Here is a 19558-nt window from a genome sequence, read left to right as displayed (position 1 = left end):
GATCGGCAGCCGTCCAATGGTTGAGCAGAGCTGAGCAGAGCTGAGCAGCGATCAGCCAATGGTTGAGCAATGCTGAGCAGAGCTCGGCGCTCAACGGACCAATCATTGAGCGAGGATCGGAAAACGTCATCTAATTTATTCAGGACTAGTAAATATTCACATTTGGATTCGTTGTCATTGAGGACCGATGGACTGTGTTTGTTTACTCGCAGGTACGTTTGTTATAATTATGTGCTAAGTTATAAATGAAACGCGTTATATTTTTTAATAATTTGCCTGATATTTAAGGTTTTACATGATAATATCTCATTAGCGCCGTACTGAGACCACCGATTGACTAGGCTAGCACCACTTGTTTACATCAAAATAGCTAGGTTTGATCTCTGAAATGCGTTTTAAATGCGACCAGACTATTCATTTTACATGTTGAGACCTTGACAAATGTACTACTAATGTGTGGACTCGAAATGTAGAGCTTAAATATGCTTATATTAAATAATATATACTATATATTAACCGAATGCATTGGAAATGAATTAACGAGCTACCAATCGCCGATGAAATGACCTGAAATTCCCTGGAAATACTTCAAAAACGTCATCAGACACTCTAGCTCACGTCTTAAGACCATAGAGATGCTGTTACAATAGTGTGGAGTTAAAATTCGATGTGTAAATATGCTTTAGAAGTGTAAAGATGTTAATGATCAATGTGATCATATGGAACAGACTGATTGTTGATAAACACCACACAATGAATGTTCTGCTTTGTTTTTATAGATTCTCAAGGTAGGATCTACAACAACGGCCAGGGAGGGCACCGTGCAGTACGTCACCATCGTGCTGAATGAGTGGGGTCAGTTCTTGACCACAGTGGTGCTGTCCGGGTCCGAGAGGTATTGCGTACGCATAGCCAGAGGTCTGGTCGCCCGCTTTTGCCGTGCCAACACTCCTGATCCAAAGGGTGTGTATGTGGATAACAACTGTGGTCGGTGAGTTCAATAGCAGTTGAAACCTATGATGAAATAGATAATTAAACATCTAACACACCAACACAACATTTCATAATATCATTTTCAGTGACAATGGATTCAGAGCAGCTCAGAAGAGCAAGTTTGGCTGCATGACGTACGCTCAGGCGGCACAGGGGACCAAGGACAGTCGCCTCCTCTACCTCCTCCTCCTGAAGAACCGAGCACCAGCCAATCAGCTCACCTCAGCCAGGTCACCGCTTCTTTGAAGGGACAGTATAAGAGGATTGCAGAGTTCGAGAAGTCCCCATCCTTGGCGGTCTTGCCATTTCACTGCCCAACTTAAATACCAAGTCCATCTCATCTTTCACTGCCAGGGAGGAGAAAAATACTACGGGGCGACGGTACTGCCGAAGGGGATGCCTCACCCGAAAGTGCTGTCGGATGCACCGTTCCCGGAAGCTCCTGTGCTGCCAACATCCCTCACAACACCAGACCGGCCTCAGGTCCAGTACCAGCATGTTCATCATGAGGCTGGATGGGCGTGGTGAGAAGCGGAGGTAAGTTGTCATAAGCACTTTGTTTCACCTGTTGGCTGTGGAAAGCAAATCGCACACATCATAACAATACTGTGGGGGGGGGGGGGATATATCACCCATCCATCCGTAGGCCCAAATGGTGGAAACCAACGACAAACATTTATGCCTAAGATGGGAGGTGTCTATCAACATTGAATGAAGTTTGCTTAAACTTTAACATTGTAGTGAGTGAGTGAGACCATTAACCACTTGCATTGAGTGAAAACAAATAAGATCAGTTTCAGATTCTTTGTGCATGTGGCATTTCATGTACAGTTTGCTTTGAGAGAATGAGAATACAAATGTATGACATCCTAAAAGTGTGATCTCTGAAAACCAAATGGTCTCGGTGGGAAGTCAACTGTGAATCGTAGAGAGTTGTTTTCCCGAGCCTTCATGGTGATCTCATGCTGTGCTCTTTGGGGAGGAGCTATCTTTATTTAGGAAATTACAATACTCCTTACAATACTCATTACATGTTTATTTTATATTTCCAGATTATTTTTGAAGAGCCATAGCCTGTGCCTGCTGTGAACCGGCCCGTTCAGCCCATGGCATCATCCTCCTCCACTCGGCCAAGGCCTGCTGCGTCCACCCACCTCCAGCCAAAGCCTGCTGCGCCCACCTATGATCACCCCCTATGTCGACAGCACCCATACTGCTGGTTCTCCCCGCACAGCCACAGGCTCCCTCCATCCTGTTTCATGGGCCATCGTGCAGCCCGGAGCTTTGTACCTCCAGCCCCAACAGTCAAGGGATTCATGCCTAACAAGTCTTTGCAGTGGGGCTTGCCACGTGCCTAATTGTGTTGGACATTGGAAGAGGTACACACCTTTCAAGGAAAAAGTGTCTGTAAGCACCCAGAAGATATTTTCCTACTGTCCATCCACTAGGAAATCCACCACCTCTGGGTTTAACAATGTGCTGTACGAGTTGGAAAAGAGGAGAACTGTGTAAATAACTTACCTGTGTGATGCCACTTCTCCTGTGCCATCTGTAGGAGAGAGAAAGAGGCTTGTTTGTTGTTTTAAAGTGCTTCAGCAAGTACAATCTATTGATTTATATAGTTCAAAAGTAAACAAAATGCACTTTGCAGTTTAACTTAAGAATATTCTTGTGTTTGTTTTTTATTATTATTTATGTTGCTGTTTTAGTGCACTTTATAGTATCTTTATTTATACAAACATGTTCTTGCCTATGTTAAATGTCAAGGCCAATCTAACCTCATTAATTTTAACCTTAATCAGTTTACATACCCTTTAATGGTTGTTCATGTTCAGATAATCTGTGTTTTTGTCATGCTGGTTGTTTGTCTATGTCAGCTTCATGACTTTGTGATGTTTGTATGTCTTTGTCTGTTTCATGTTTAACAAAAGTTTGCCAAAGAAAACACACAAAAAAATTTAAGAGACAGGAATGGCTTGAGCCTTTATTTGTTGATTGGTGACCTGAGTCTTTGGATAATCCTGTTCTTTATTGGTCTTTTGCCTGTACAAACCAATTGTTTATTTTTATCTTAAGTTCAAGTTTGTGTTTTTAACTGTTAAGTGTTTTTGGTTATTATTAATGTTATTTATGTGTGCGTGTCCTTGTGATTTATGTATGTCAGCTCCATGTTTAATTAATGTTTGCAAATGGTAGTAAATGTTTGTCTCTCGTCTTGTCTCGTGTTCTCGCTCGTAGATCTGTACCTTGTTGTGGTGAGAGAGCTTTAAACTAAACAGATCTTGTTTACTTGTGTTTTCATGCATTGCTTTTTAAATGAAACACATTCTGGGTGAAAAATAAAAGTTGTAAAGGTATTTAAAGTGTGTTGGAGTCTCTGTCCTGTATGCTTGGGTTTCAGAAGGGGTGGGATAGTGTAAAATAAAACACATCAAAGCAAGTAGAAGTCTTCCAGACAAAGAGAGTGCACTGATACATTACAACCTTTCTTAATTCAGTCCAAAAAAATAAAACTTTTTCACTTGACTGTATGAATCTCATCAGTTACATCAACTCAAACTATGAAAATAATAAACAACACATTCAACAGATTAGTGGATTTTAATCAACTAGGCCTGTAAATTTACAATTTCTGTAAATAACACTTAAGTACGTTAACCAGCGTTGGCGCCATCCGCTTTGATCACTTTCGATCGATCCCAGGGTTGAGCAATATGTACTTGCAGGGGTCATGAGCCGGTATTCCAGCAAGTTCCCCTCCAAGTACCTAAGCGATCGGCAGCCGTCCAATGGTTGAGCAGAGCTGAGCAGAGCTGAGCAGCGATCAGCCAATGGTTGAGCAATGCTGAGCAGAGCTCGGCGCTCAACGGACCAATCATTGAGCGAGGATCGGAAAACGTCATCTAATTTATTCAGGACTAGTAAATATTCACATTTGGATTCGTTGTCATTGAGGACCGATGGACTGTGTTTGTTTACTCGCAGGTACGTTTGTTATAATTATGTGCTAAGTTATAAATGAAACGCGTTATATTTTTTAATAATTTGCCTGATATTTAAGGTTTTACATGATAATATCTCATTAGCGCCGTACTGAGACCACCGATTGACTAGGCTAGCACCACTTGTTTACATCAAAATAGCTAGGTTTGATCTCTGAAATGCGTTTTAAATGCGACCAGACTATTCATTTTACATGTTGAGACCTTGACAAATGTACTACTAATGTGTGGACTCGAAATGTAGAGCTTAAATATGCTTATATTAAATAATATATACTATATATTAACCGAATGCATTGGAAATGAATTAACGAGCTACCAATCGCCGATGAAATGACCTGAAATTCCCTGGAAATACTTCAAAAACGTCATCAGACACTCTAGCTCACGTCTTAAGACCATAGAGATGCTGTTACAATAGTGTGGAGTTAAAATTCGATGTGTAAATATGCTTTAGAAGTGTAAAGATGTTAATGATCAATGTGATCATATGGAACAGACTGATTGTTGATAAACACCACACAATGAATGTTCTGCTTTGTTTTTATAGATTCTCAAGGTAGGATCTACAACAACGGCCAGGGAGGGCACCGTGCAGTACGTCACCATCGTGCTGAATGAGTGGGGTCAGTTCTTGACCACAGTGGTGCTGTCCGGGTCCGAGAGGTATTGCGTACGCATAGCCAGAGGTCTGGTCGCCCGCTTTTGCCGTGCCAACACTCCTGATCCAAAGGGTGTGTATGTGGATAACAACTGTGGTCGGTGAGTTCAATAGCAGTTGAAACCTATGATGAAATAGATAATTAAACATCTAACACACCAACACAACATTTCATAATATCATTTTCAGTGACAATGGATTCAGAGCAGCTCAGAAGAGCAAGTTTGGCTGCATGACGTACGCTCAGGCGGCACAGGGGACCAAGGACAGTCGCCTCCTCTACCTCCTCCTCCTGAAGAACCGAGCACCAGCCAATCAGCTCACCTCAGCCAGGTCACCGCTTCTTTGAAGGGACAGTATAAGAGGATTGCAGAGTTCGAGAAGTCCCCATCCTTGGCGGTCTTGCCATTTCACTGCCCAACTTAAATACCAAGTCCATCTCATCTTTCACTGCCAGGGAGGAGAAAAATACTACGGGGCGACGGTACTGCCGAAGGGGATGCCTCACCCGAAAGTGCTGTCGGATGCACCGTTCCCGGAAGCTCCTGTGCTGCCAACATCCCTCACAACACCAGACCGGCCTCAGGTCCAGTACCAGCATGTTCATCATGAGGCTGGATGGGCGTGGTGAGAAGCGGAGGTAAGTTGTCATAAGCACTTTGTTTCACCTGTTGGCTGTGGAAAGCAAATCGCACACATCATAACAATACTGTGGGGGGGGGGGGGATATATCACCCATCCATCCGTAGGCCCAAATGGTGGAAACCAACGACAAACATTTATGCCTAAGATGGGAGGTGTCTATCAACATTGAATGAAGTTTGCTTAAACTTTAACATTGTAGTGAGTGAGTGAGACCATTAACCACTTGCATTGAGTGAAAACAAATAAGATCAGTTTCAGATTCTTTGTGCATGTGGCATTTCATGTACAGTTTGCTTTGAGAGAATGAGAATACAAATGTATGACATCCTAAAAGTGTGATCTCTGAAAACCAAATGGTCTCGGTGGGAAGTCAACTGTGAATCGTAGAGAGTTGTTTTCCCGAGCCTTCATGGTGATCTCATGCTGTGCTCTTTGGGGAGGAGCTATCTTTATTTAGGAAATTACAATACTCCTTACAATACTCATTACATGTTTATTTTATATTTCCAGATTATTTTTGAAGAGCCATAGCCTGTGCCTGCTGTGAACCGGCCCGTTCAGCCCATGGCATCATCCTCCTCCACTCGGCCAAGGCCTGCTGCGTCCACCCACCTCCAGCCAAAGCCTGCTGCGCCCACCTATGATCACCCCCTATGTCGACAGCACCCATACTGCTGGTTCTCCCCGCACAGCCACAGGCTCCCTCCATCCTGTTTCATGGGCCATCGTGCAGCCCGGAGCTTTGTACCTCCAGCCCCAACAGTCAAGGGATTCATGCCTAACAAGTCTTTGCAGTGGGGCTTGCCACGTGCCTAATTGTGTTGGACATTGGAAGAGGTACACACCTTTCAAGGAAAAAGTGTCTGTAAGCACCCAGAAGATATTTTCCTACTGTCCATCCACTAGGAAATCCACCACCTCTGGGTTTAACAATGTGCTGTACGAGTTGGAAAAGAGGAGAACTGTGTAAATAACTTACCTGTGTGATGCCACTTCTCCTGTGCCATCTGTAGGAGAGAGAAAGAGGCTTGTTTGTTGTTTTAAAGTGCTTCAGCAAGTACAATCTATTGATTTATATAGTTCAAAAGTAAACAAAATGCACTTTGCAGTTTAACTTAAGAATATTCTTGTGTTTGTTTTTTATTATTATTTATGTTGCTGTTTTAGTGCACTTTATAGTATCTTTATTTATACAAACATGTTCTGGCCTATGTTCAATGTCAAGGCCAATCTAACCTCATTAATTTTAACCTTAATCAGTTTACATACCCTTTAATGGTTGTTCATGTTCAGATAATCTGTGTTTTTGTCATGCGTGTTGTTTGTCTTTGTCAGCTTCATGACTTTGTGATGTTTGTATGTCTTTGTCTGTTTCATGTTTAACAAAAGTTTGCCAAAGAAAACACACAAAAAAATTTAAGAGACAGGAATGGCTTGAGCCTTTATTTGTTGATTGGTGACCTGAGTCTTTGGATAATCCTGTTCTTTATTGGGCTTTTGCCTGTACAAACCAATTGTTTATTTTTATCTTAAGTACAAGTTTGTGTTTTTAACTGTTAAGTGTTTTTGGTTATTATTAATGTTATTTATGTGTGCGTGTCCTTGTGATTTATGTATGTCAGCTCCATGTTTAATTAATGTTTGCAAATGGTAGTAAATGTTTGTCTCTCGTCTTGTCTCGTGTTCTCGCTCGTAGATCTGTACCTTGTTGTGGTGAGAGAGCTTTAAACTAAACAGATCTTGTTTACTTGTGTTTTCATGCATTGCTTTTTAAATGAAACACATTCTGGGTGAAAAATAAAAGTTGTAAAGGTATTTAAAGTGTGTTGGAGTCTCTGTCCTGTATGCTTGGGTTTCAGAAGGGGTGGGATAGTGTAAAATAAAACACATCAAAGCAAGTAGAAGTCTTCCAGACAAAGAGAGTGCACTGATACATTACAACCTTTCTTAATTCAGTCCAAAAAAATAAAACTTTTTCACTTGACTGTATGAATCTCATCAGTTACATCAACTCAAACTATGAAAATAATAAACAACACATTCAACAGATTAGTGGATTTTAATCAACTAGGCCTGTAAATTTACAATTTCTGTAAATAACACTTAAGTACGTTAACCAGCGTTGGCGCCATCCGCTTTGATCACTTTCGATCGATCCCAGGGTTGAGCAATATGTACTTGCAGGGGTCATGAGCCTTTCCCAGGTGGTCTCCCATCCAAGTACTGACCAGGCTCAGCCCTGCTTAGCTTCAGTGGGCAAGCCGTCTTGGGCTACAGGGTGATATGGCTGCTGGGTCACATGGTCAACCTGTCATTCTTTTAATGTAGATCTTCAAACGAAGAAATAAAAAAGGAATTTCCAAAAACCAAAATCGGACCGTTATTTGAATTTGGTTTAGTCGTTTTTCGTTTTTTTGATTCTGACACCAAAAACGGTTATTTGGTTTTCCATTTTGAAACAAAAAACATAAAAACTGTATTTTCGTTTTATAATTACAAACAAATTACGGATTATCCAGAGATCCCCTGACCATCTGACACCTCACTCATTGGTCCACAAGAAGCATTAAAGACACACCATGCAGTTATTTTACCTTAATATAACAGCTTCAAAGTTATTTCGGTGGTAAACAAAGTCATAGTAGGGTGAATCATCCTCCTGTTGAAGCTCGGGGAGGACGCCGCTAGAAAAACCAGCAATGCAAGCTTGAGAGATCCGCCCCTGACAAATCTCACGAGAATCACGACTTGCTTTACAGCAACGACGTCACACACGTTAGGCTTGTTCGACTTCACGTGGCGCTGCAAGAACCGACCGCCAGATGACATCAAAGTACCGTGAGAATGATCCGAGATGCCACTTTGACGTCATCCGGCTGTTGGTTCTTGCAGTGCTGCATGAAGTCGATCAAGCCTATAACAACAACTGCACGCGCGAATTTGAGACGTGATGCTAAACGATTTAAAAGTTAAGAAAGCGCGTTCGGAAGAGAGTAGGAAAAGGAAAAGAGAATCTGACCGCGTTAGTAACCGGACAAGAGTCCCACACGGTCAGGTTTTTACTCGTTGGCCTGGGACCTTTTTTTAATACACTGAACTTTGTGTGCAATGCTTTGTGGATGCTTCTTGTAACCATACAGCCAGATACAGAATCTTTCAGAAATCTTTTTTTTAAAGTGTGGTTTAAAATGCCATTTTACTTGATGGGATAAAGTGTAACAATTGTTAACAGTACATGACACTGAGCACAGAAAAGCTTTTTTTGTATTTTGCTATAGAAGGTGGTGGAGGTGGGCTCACAACCGGAGCAATAGTTGGGATTGTCATTGGAGTTTTAGTGACAGTTGCAGGCATTTGTGGTTTGATTTTCTACTTTATAAAACAAAGACAAAGTAAGTAATAATGAGGCAAACTGTATAATTTGTAATATATAATCACATTTTGTTAGTATGTGTGACATCTTATATGTTCTTTTTTAAATCCACAGGTTCTGGGCTGGATAATAATAATAATGCTGAGACGATATATGAAAACGTTGACTTTAAAAGTAGAAATCCACCTTGAATATTTAAAACTAACCTAGAGTAACCTGCCATATTCATTTTATTTTTAATTAAATCTTTTAGCTGTGTTTTATGATCAAATTTTATAACAATTAATTAAAGTTATTTTATTTCAAACATAAAGAATATTGAAGCTATGTTCTCTGAATTGTATGAGGCTTCAATGTTGAGTGGGGCCACAATCTTAAGGCTCTGATCTAAAGGAATCTTCATGTTACTGTGCTGTTTGTATTCCTGGGCTGGGTAGTAATTTGGTGTTAAGATCTCTATGCAGATATTGACTTTCAAAATGTCACCCACTGTAAATATATATACTGGAGTCTTGCCTATGTATTTTTTGTTTTCAATTAAATTTGTATTACTTTTAAAAAATATAGATTTTACACGCTCACTGTAACAAATTCAGCTCTGTTTTCAGAATTTTAGGAGATTCTGAATATTGTTGGCTTGTATGCAAACAAAAACATATGGATTTCTTTTATTTCCAAGTAATTATTTAAAAACCTCACCCCCTCAAGCAATACTGAAACATTACAATATGATTTAATTTTAATTAATCCAGATTTTTTTAAGAGGTTTCCAGAAGTGAGTTATTGTTTATACAAATAGACAACATGACTCATGTCAACTCCACAGCACCATAGCTCTAGGTGGCACAAAGCTTGATCTTTGTTTTACAACAAGAGTTTATCATTAACTAAAAATGAGATGTATATATTAAAGATAACATGTGACTAAGACCTCAATCAGGATGTTTCCTCGTGGTTTGTGTGGGACTCTGTTGATCTTGTGCATTGGTAAGCCTTTAAAACAACTACATAATTTGTGTTGATAAACATAATGTAAGCTGTAGTTAACTGCAAGGAACAATAAAAGTCAGTCTGCCTTTTACTACACATCTTCAAAAAGTTTTAACATCTTTTCTTGTTGGAAACAGGACAATGTTTTGGTGAAAATCTGCAGTTTCCTGAGTTTAATGGGGCAACAGGAAAAAGCGTAGTGCTCGTCCCTGAAGACCCGCCATATATTTCTTCACAGATTGCTTCAATTCAATGGGGTTTTGGAGGTGTTACTATTCTTCTTTCAAACGCTGCTGGAACTTTAGTATCTCCAGAATATGTTGGCAGAGTTGATCTGGACCCCACCACTGCTGCACTGGAGCTCAAGAACCTGAGGCTGAATGATTCTGGAACATACAGTCTGACTGTAGCAACAAGTGATTTTCAAACCCATATAGGACAAACTTCACTCAAAATGTATGGTGAGTCTGTTATAACTATTATTTGAGCAGACTTAATAAAGCATGTATTGATAGTGGTAGGGATAATGAAAATATATTATAGGATATATTTTATGATTAGTACTTTAAGGATTGTTTTAATAAACAAAAATATTTGGTTATTTAATGTTTTATATGCTGTAAATGTAACAAGATTTAAGGATGTGGGAAAAATACAAAGCGAGCACAAAGCAAGTTGAGTTGCAGAGTAAGTTTTGGGTTGACAAAACCCTACAAATCCAACCTGAGTTAATTTGGGTTAATCTGTTTTATGACTCTAGTTATCAACTTTCTCTTTCAACTCAGACTTAAACACAGAGTTGATGATTATTCATCTTTCTCGTGCACATGAAAGGCTCATGTTTTCAGTGAACAGTCTAAATTGCCCAGTGCTATGCCGGGAAGATGTAATCAAATACAAAAACATCTGTCTGGTCTACAAAATTTTGCATAATACCTCTCCTTTTAATTAATTCATAATCCAACCTAATAATAGCAATCAGATCACCAGAAGCACCGCACAAGGTGACCTTCTAATCCCATTCAGGAAAAGTACATTTGGTCAATTATCATTTTCTGTCACAGCAATACAAAACTGGAACTCATTGCCCACTATAAAGAAAGATATGCATGCGTATTACAACTTTACTACACACCTTAAAAACTGGCTGTCCATTAATTATAAATGCACACATTAATCAGACAGATTTGATATGTATTTGATCTGACATGGTCATGCTGCTGCCATCAGATCTCTGTTGCCTGACTTAATGTTAGGTCTGTATGTGTTTCAATGTGGCCTCTGTATGATTATTTTGTATGTGAAATGTTTACTGTTTTAAATACATGAACTGCTTTTATGCTTTTGCAATTGGTGCTTGCCTCAATTGTGTGTCACACGTTTGTACATCTTACTCCCTCTTGCTTAGCCCTGCTGTAAATATGATTGTAATGTATTTTATTTGATGTATGCCTATTAACAATCTGGCCGGAGACTACAGCTGGAAATTAGTCGTAAAGGCTAAAGCTGCTCTTTTTATCAAAAGGGACTGTCCACGTCATTATAAACTAATAAACTAAACTAAACAGTCATACACAGTGTGTATTTCTCTATTAGAGAAAGTAATACGTGCTAATATGAGTTCATAAGCATTTGCACACTGCAAAAACCAACACAAATTGCTTTAAGTAAGTTGATTAAGGTTTTACAGGACTTTTTTTATAGTCTAACAATTAGGATAAAACTGACTTAAAACTCATAACTACAACATATTTTGTGAGATTCATATAAAACATTCAATATTAATAAAAACAAAAACAACAAAAAAAGAAATTGAAGAATAAAAATAAAAAATAAAAATATTATAATTAAAAAATACATTATATAACTTTATTTTTTATAATACTGTAATCATATGCAACCCGAAACAAAAGATTTCGGCAGGCAGACTAAAATGAAATGCATTGATTTAAAAACATCAAAATGTTCTTTGTGTGCATGTTTATAGTAAAGATTATGGGCTCTATCTTACACCCGGCGCAATGCAGCGCAATGTGCGACGCAAGTGTCTTTCGCTAGTTTCCACCCTAATTTTCACGTTTAGCGCCGCGTTGTTTAAATAGCAAATGCATTTGCGACCCCTTTTGCGCCCATGGGCGTTCGGGTCTGAAAACGAGGTGTGTTCAGGCGCATTGTTGGCGCGTTGCTATTTTGAGGCAACTAAAATAGACTACGCCATTGACCAACAAAAACCTAGTCTAAAGTCTAAAGTCAATGGCGCAATATGTCTTTTGTTATTTAAAGAGCGCAGTAATATGCGCCTATAAACGGGAGGACAACGCGGGTTTGCTAATCACAAAGTACATGAATGCGCAGCAGCACAAAAATGCTTTTAAATATGAAAGATTAAAGGATTGAATGCAAAAGATTATTATTGAGTCTCTTGGACATAAATGAGGACTAATCATGAGACGTTAGAAGGCGCAAAGAGCTGCTTCACCTGCAGCCTGGTAAGTAAATAAATGCTTTGCTTTAAACAAATGCATCTGTTTTTAAATGTTTTTTTTTAATGCTACATCACGGATTTATTGTATATGATGACTCTGTACCTGCGGATATGGTGAGATGAGAAACATTTTTAAGTAATGCTTAAAAAAAACTCTTTGCTAAAAAAACGCTGTCCAAAGTGCTGAAACGTGCGAAGAGCCGTTTGTAAATTCTTTATCTCCTGTTTGTTACAAATAAAGTATTTTTAGAGTAAAAACCTTATCTTATATAGGCCTACTTGTAAATTATGTTTTGATGATATTGGATAGCCATACATTTAAAGCAATTACAAGCCTGCTTTTTTACTTCCATGACTAAAAGAAAACGGGTTTTAAAGGTTTTAATAAAAAATAACAATTTCAATACAAGTAAAAAACAACACAATTATTTAACATTAATCTTAAACTGGGGATCTTCTACCTCCGCTTAGTTTTTGAGTTTACAAAGTCCGTCATCTAAATAGGGATTAGACATAGCGCCAGCGCAACTTGCTTTTAAAGGGGATGAGAGCTGTGACTCTCATTGGTTTACTGCACGTTACGCCCAAAATACTCCCATTACAATAGGACCTTTTCGACCATGCGCTCGGCGCACAAACCATTTTTCCCGTCGTTAAATTAGCAAAAGTGGATTCGGACACGCCCATTTAGATGTTGCGCTGTATGCTTTAGGCAATGCGCTTAGATCGTTAAAATAGGGCCCTATGCCTTTCCCACCATAGTGCCGTTGGTTAACACTAAAGGGTTAACTATGTAATGCGTCACATTTACGTCACTCTGCTCATAGCTTGGATTCTCTTACCTAGAATAAAACAATGGGGGTGCTTCTCAATAAAGGGTATGCATGTGACATCATCTTCGGCGAAAGTGACTGCAGTTACACCTGCCAAGTGGCAAAAAGTCTGAGCGACAGCTTAGCATGTATTGTGGAAAACGCATCTAAAATGGGGGACGTTGTTGTGTGATCTACTGTGCAAACAGAACAGAGAAGAATTTGTAGCGGCCATAGTATTAGGCAGGACAAACATATATGTTGGGAAAAGAGATGTCTGGTCACATGCCAAGGTCCCCGGACTAATGGTTGTTTGGGTCACTGTCAAGGCCATCTAAATTCAATTTAAGCTGATAACTGTCTGTTATACTGCCATTTTCTTTAAAAATCCAGGCATATTGTTCTATGTTTTGCCACTCATTCTGTCGGGGCAGGGGCGTCTTCCTGTGTGTTCAGGTGTTAAAGTGGCACAGCGGCATACCAGTATCTTTACAATGGGAAGGTCACTCACCAAAAGTCTTACACAAAGAAGCTCAAAGATGGCAGCGCCCACAGTTACTTTAAAAATAAGGTGGATATAAATTTGTCAGGGAGAGGTGCACTAACACCTGATTGCATCAATACCTTTGACAACTCTACCTTGTATGGTCTCTGTCAAATTTGCAATGGTTGGAATATCTGGAAAGGAGAGGTCAGGCAGCTGCTCAAAAATCTTGCATTTGGAGAAGACCGTTGGTTTTATATTCTGAAAAATGCTTAATAATTAAGATATCTTTAAGATACTGTAAGCCCAAGATTACATTGCTAGCCTACCCCAACAGTTATGCATGATAAAAATATCAACTGCTTTCCAATACTTCATTATATTACACATTTTCTTAGTGGACAAAAATGAGAAAAACAAGTAAACTGTAATTTAATATGTATTGTCAGATGACAGCTGTGCTTGAATACAAACTACACCAGTGTTTTTCACTATTTTTTTTCATGAGATAGGTCAAAGTAGAAGAGCCACTTTTACCGCAAATTTTTAAAAGTACATCCAGTCAGTCTGCTTCTCAATCTGTCATCCCTGAACATAATCTGTAAAAAACCTGCAGCATTTTTGTTAAATCAACATATATTTGTCATGGGCTTGCCAGACCTTTTGTACTAGACTCGGGTCTGAGTGTATCTGGCAAGACCATGACAGTATTGTGTTCTGTGTGGGGACACGGGGAGTCATATTGTGTGTGTGGCTTCCACGTGTTTCCAGTGTCTTGTCGCTGTCATGGCCTTGCCAGACCTTGGTGTAAGATTCAGGTCTGATTTCTAAGGGCAAGGTAATGGCAGCATTGTGTTTTGTGTGGGGACACGTGTGTTCACATTATGTATTTGTGTCACGTGTTCCCAGTGTCTCGTCACTTTTACCCTACTCCCTTATGTACTCGTGTCTTACGTAATTAATTATATTCACCTGTTCCCCATTGATGTGGTGTCTTTATAATGCCCTCTCGTTCTCTGTCGTGTGCGCGTTCGTTGTCTAAATTCAGTGTTCATGTCATCCGTGTTTCTGAGATCTGTTCCTGATTTAGTGTTCATGTGTTCCAGTGTTTTGTGTTCCACCACAGTGTTGATTTACCATCTGTTTTACCCCCACGTGGGTTTTTGTGTTCTGTTAATAAATTTATAGTTTTATTTTTGTACATCTTCTGCGTTTGGGTTCTTCCTTAGTTTTACCGTGACAATATTTTTATGGTTCATTTAACATAAATGAAACATAAATCAACATTAAACAATTTCAACTGGATTTAATTTATTTGAAGTTATGTCAACTTTTTTAAGCCAAAACTTAAAATAGTAGGTTGAATTGACTTCAAAAACCAAGTTGGTTAAACTTCATGCTGCATATTTTTTTCAGTGACAATATTCAATGCAGATTGCGTCCAGAGCAGAAAAGACAGAAAAAACACGTCCTTGCATGATCATATCACCGTATTATTTACTGCCATGCAAGCCACAAATTAAAGCTTGCCGAGCCACATGAGGCTCGCAAGCCACCCAATGAGTAACACTGAGCTTAGTCAATAGAATTGTGAGGAGGCCCATTATGCAGATCTTTTTGTTATTTACCAATATTTGTAGAAACCAGGAATCCATGACTAGAATTAAACCACATCAAAACAATAGACTTCCTTGCTTTATTTAGAAACAAACAGTGTTTTGTGTTTTCTCTCTTATCCAAACAGAAAGAGTATCCACCACAATCATTGGTCCACAAGAATCATTAATTGAAGGCAAATCAAGTGCTAACATAACCTGTGAAGGAAGCGGCAACATCACTTCTGTGGAATGGATGAAAGATAATAATCCACTGACATCCATCAACAACATCACCTTTTCATCTGATAACAGATCAGTGTTGATCAGTCCAGTGATCAGATCAGACAGTGGAGAATATCAATGTACATTAAGAAACCCTGCCAGCTCTGATACTGCAAACCTCAGACTTATCATCAACTGTGAGCAGTTAAACATCAAGATTTGTGTTTGAATTTGATGAAATATCTAAATTCTTTAATGCTCTGTTTACTCATCTAACAATGAGTCTCTTGTCTGTGTTATAGATGGACCAGAAGATGTTTTTATTAAAGGTCCGAATGAAGTGGATTTAGGCCGTCCTGTGTCACTGTCTTGCTCTGCCACTTCTGTACCTTCTGCTTCATTCACCTGGAGGTTTAATGGATCAGACACCGGTGTAACCACAAACACATTTACCATTGATAAGAGTGACATCACACACAGTGGAGATTACATCTGCACAGCCCACAATGATGTCACAGAGATAAATGTCTCTCAAAGACATCTATTAGTAGTTAAAGGTAAGAATAACTTTTGTAGAAAACTGTGATGTTAACCATAGCTTTGACAATATTCCACCTTTTATATTAAGGTATTTTACATACATTTTTTGTATAGTAAAGAACACTCTTTTTTCTGTTTTGTGTGTACACCTCAGTTCAAGTTTGCAGTTGTAATGTTCTATTCATTTATTTGGATAACAGGGGCTGCAAAATAGAATTATGAATTATTTTATATTGCTAGCATGGCTTGGGATAGAACAGAATATATATTCATATGTGTAAACATAATGTGTGAACATTATTTATGCTATTTCTATTATTTATTTGTTTATTGTACATCCTACTTTTGTGTGCAGTTCATGACGTCTGTCTGATGTTTCTTCTATTTTTGCTATAGAAGAAGTTGGTGATGGAGGTGGAGGGCTGTCAACAGGAGCAATAGTTGGAATTGTCATTGGAGTTTTAGTGGCAGTTGCAAGCATTTGTGGTTTGATTTTCTACTTTGTAAAAACAAAGAAACGGTGAGTAAAACCTCATTGTGTAATTTCTAATCATTATCACAAAAGCAATTTTGTCAACTTGAATAAATTATTTTATTATCCAGCTTCATTAGTCAGACATCTGATTTGTGAATCTAGACCAAATCTTAAATTATTACAATAACATTCATTTATGACATTATTTAATTTTAAGAGATCATGATATAAGTGCAAACATGCAAAAGTTGTTTTTGTGACAATTTTTTCACTTTAGTACAAAAGTACGCCTGAGTGTTAAAGGTCCAGCCAATAAAGGTATGTTTGTTATGAATTCATAATACTAACATATGACACATTTAATTCAGTTATTATATTGGTTCAAACTAGATTTCTTGAGGGTCATATCTTCAATAAATAAAGCAAGTTGACAATGATAATCAACACATTACAGATTTCAGATTGACTGTTCGAATCAAAATCTAAATAGATATTTTGCTGTCAGAAAAAAATTGAATGATTTCTTTCTTTCTTTAAACAGCATCTCATAGAAATCCAGAGGCTGTAAGTGACTTTCAGTTTTTGTTTTCTCCTGATCATAACATTACCTTAATTTTTTATGGATACCTAATTTAAACTTGTAAGACTGTTGCCAAATCGCAAATCTCACAACACACAGGAAAGGCTAAATTATTCTTGTTTTTCAAGTAGTAGTAGATTGAGATCAAAGTTATTCAACGTGGTCTGTCTTTTGACTCTTTTATCTCATTGAGATAATAATTAAAAAGTTTATGGCATTTCTCATCTCTGGTGACATCATCATTTCATCAGGATGTAATGTTAAGAAAAGCACACTGTACAACTAGCTGATCAGTGTTTTTCTCCTAGGAGTTGAATTATGTAGATATCAGTCATGCATCGAAGGCTGGTGGAGGAGGAGTGAATCTAGGGAATATGAATGAATCTAGGACAGAGTATGCACAAATAACACATGGAGTCTCAGGGAAACCAAGAGCTCCTCCACCTCCCTATGGAAGTCAGGTGAGCAATACTGTATGCACATCTAGCCCTTTGGAAAAAATCATTAATGTGCTTTGGCTACAGTAAAATTTTACTGTATATGTGGAACATATTCTGTCCTTTAGCCTGGCTGTAAAGTAATAAGGAAGTCATTTGGTTAGTTGATTTTATGACATGTTTGTTTAATGTCTACATTCAGCCATTAAACCCCTCCTCATTACCAGAAGGAATCACCTATGCACAGGTGAGGAAATGAAACTCAACTGACACGCCATCTGAGTTCACAGAGTATGCCTGAATATTGCACATTTAAGATATTGTGTAAAAGCATTTTTTCCCTAAAGTTGTTATTGTAAAAGTGAAATACAGCATTTTAAGTTTGGTACTGTATTTGACTGAATGCAAAATGACCTGCGGGTTGAAAAATAAAATCTTCTATTTTTAAAATGATACAGTATATGATATGAAAATATTATAAGTCTTTATGAAGACCATGAGAACAAATATTTATCCTATAATACATATCTAAAATGTACTTTATTGGTATTCAAGTGTTCATATGTGCCTACAGAATGCTGATTTCTATAGGACTGGAATGGCCAATTAAGATTTATTTTTACTGTATAAGATTAAATTTGACCTCATAGTTAAAGATTTACAAATGTGTTTATGCCAAATGATCTTTGAGATTCTGCTATTTATTTTTAAATCACATACCGTTTTTCAGAAATGAAAAGATCTTCCTCTTTGTCTTTTTGCACTTTGCTGATAAAAGAATGTAAAACTGTAATAGTAGATAGTAAAGAGCAGAGATTGCATTTGTGACTCAATTGACCTATAATTGTAAACGCTTATGTAATGTGCAAAAACAATGTAAAACCAAAATGCAGAATTTTTGTCAAATCAACATATATTTTTATGTTACTTTAACTTAATAAATTAAGTTAAACAATTTCAACTTGTTTTTATGAGTTATGTTAACTTTTTTAAGTCCAAACTTAAAAAAGCAGGTTGAATTGACTTGCAAAACCAAATTGTTTTAACTTCATGCTACATTTTTTTACAGTGTAAATGGCATTTTGTTTGGTAGTCAGTAGTCTGTTTTTGGTTAAATTACATGTTATTTAATAAAACAAATGTAAAAAAGTATAATATATAAAAAAATGTCCATGTACCATATTAGCTTGTATTACCTAATTTATTGTTCATTATCTCTTGCAATGAATGTAATGTAACTACTGTCTTTTAATTTAAAATTAATAATTTGAAACTAGAGAGACATTTGTCAGGCCAGTTACCATCACCATTTTCCTTTTCAGTCTGTTAAAATAAAGAGTAATGTCACATCTTCCTCATTTCACCTTCTATACTTTTTTATAGGCCAGCATGATAACACATGACACACAACTGATAAAACAGATGTTATGAGTTAAACTTTAACCCTGACTGTGTTTGTTTAGCGATAACAATGAGAGAACTGTATTCATCATGGACTAATGCTGAGCAGGAACCTAAAAGTTTATAATTTCCACTTTTATACAGTAGCTAAAACATCAAAAGAAACAGTACAATAAGAGTGAAATTGTGTTCACACAACAAGCACAATTTACCCAACTGTGATACAATATGTCTATATCGCAGTGGGGAACCTTCAGGGCCTTCTACGCCTTCAGAGAAGGCCTAAAAAATTTATAAAAATATTTTTTATTATAATAATACAAATAAATAATATTCAATAAAAATATGTTTTTACATTTTTTTATTTCTATTTAATTCAATTTAATACAATACATGTAATATATTTTCTCTCATCTATGTTCTAACGTTAAGCTTACTGTCAGGTTCATGTCATGAAAACATCTAATCCAATCAGAATCGTCTGTCTCTATTAAGGCCCGGTTATCTGGCTCATCCATTGGTTAGGACTTCATGAATCCCAGGGAAGGCCAAGCTATGTGTTTTGGTGTGGAGAGTGACGGGCAAATCGACCAATCACGTTTTGATTTCAAGTGGGCGGGCAAAAAACAAAACATTGTAAGCCTTCATGAAGTCCTAATCATGCAACAAACTGGATGCGAGCTGCCATAAAACACGAAAAGACGAAGATCATAGACCGTTAATATTAATACAGTCTAATGGCCCGAATTTCTGCGGTGAGATTGGTTGAGGTAAATGGCGGAAAACGTGATTGACGTTGTGGCTAGCTTGATAGGGCTGAGGTAAAAACGAAATAACTTAAGCGCGTACTCGTGAAGAGC

At 37.8% G+C, this 19558-nt stretch overlaps 2 protein-coding genes and 2 long non-coding RNA genes across 4 annotated transcripts in view; all 4 read left to right on the top strand.

Annotated features, from left to right (window-relative positions):
* LOC141367377 (cell adhesion molecule CEACAM6-like) overlaps positions 1–8865 on the top strand; it is a 43329-nt gene extending 34464 nt beyond the window's left edge. Inside the window, exons 4-5 of the mRNA XM_073872718.1 lie at positions 8580–8693; positions 8789–8865. Coding sequence (XP_073728819.1) covers positions 8580–8693; positions 8789–8865 — 191 coding nt within the window. The remainder of the gene's footprint in view (positions 1–8579; positions 8694–8788) is intronic.
* Positions 6–2185, top strand: LOC141367354 (uncharacterized). The gene is made up of 4 exons (XR_012371710.1): positions 6–212; positions 780–991; positions 1080–1530; positions 2046–2185. It is a non-coding gene; the product is annotated as an uncharacterized lncRNA (long non-coding RNA).
* LOC141367225 (uncharacterized) lies at positions 3773–7116 on the top strand. The gene is made up of 4 exons (XR_012371496.1): positions 3773–3978; positions 4546–4757; positions 4846–5296; positions 5812–7116. It is a non-coding gene; the product is annotated as an uncharacterized lncRNA (long non-coding RNA).
* Positions 8866–9600: 735 nt separating the features above from the next.
* On the top strand, positions 9601–18655 carry LOC129447886 (cell adhesion molecule CEACAM6). The gene is made up of 9 exons (XM_073872039.1): positions 9601–9661; positions 9802–10125; positions 15190–15462; positions 15568–15822; positions 16205–16325; positions 16558–16598; positions 16822–16844; positions 17169–17321; positions 17500–18655. The coding sequence occupies exons 1-9, from the start codon at positions 9616–9618 to the stop codon at positions 17554–17556; spliced, it is 1293 nt and encodes a 430-aa protein (XP_073728140.1). The 5' UTR covers positions 9601–9615; the 3' UTR covers positions 17557–18655.
* The last annotated feature ends 903 nt before the right edge of the window (positions 18656–19558 follow it).

The sequence above is a fragment of the Misgurnus anguillicaudatus genome, chromosome 10, assembly GCF_027580225.2.
Source record: "Misgurnus anguillicaudatus chromosome 10, ASM2758022v2, whole genome shotgun sequence".
NCBI lineage: Eukaryota > Metazoa > Chordata > Actinopteri > Cypriniformes > Cobitidae > Misgurnus > Misgurnus anguillicaudatus.
This window is presented reverse-complemented; position numbering and strand designations above follow the sequence as displayed.

Excerpts from the sequence above, each read along its gene's own strand:
- LOC129447886 (XM_073872039.1), top strand. The coding sequence starts at position 9,616 with ATGTTTCCTCGTGGTTTGTGTGGGACTCTGTTGATCTTGTGCATTG. Across the intron at positions 16,599-16,821 it reads TAAAGGTCCAGCCAATAAAG|CATCTCATAGAAATCCAGAG; the intron begins GTATGTTTGTTA and ends TTCTTTAAACAG. Across the intron at positions 17,322-17,499 it reads CACCTCCCTATGGAAGTCAG|CCATTAAACCCCTCCTCATT; the intron begins GTGAGCAATACT and ends GTCTACATTCAG.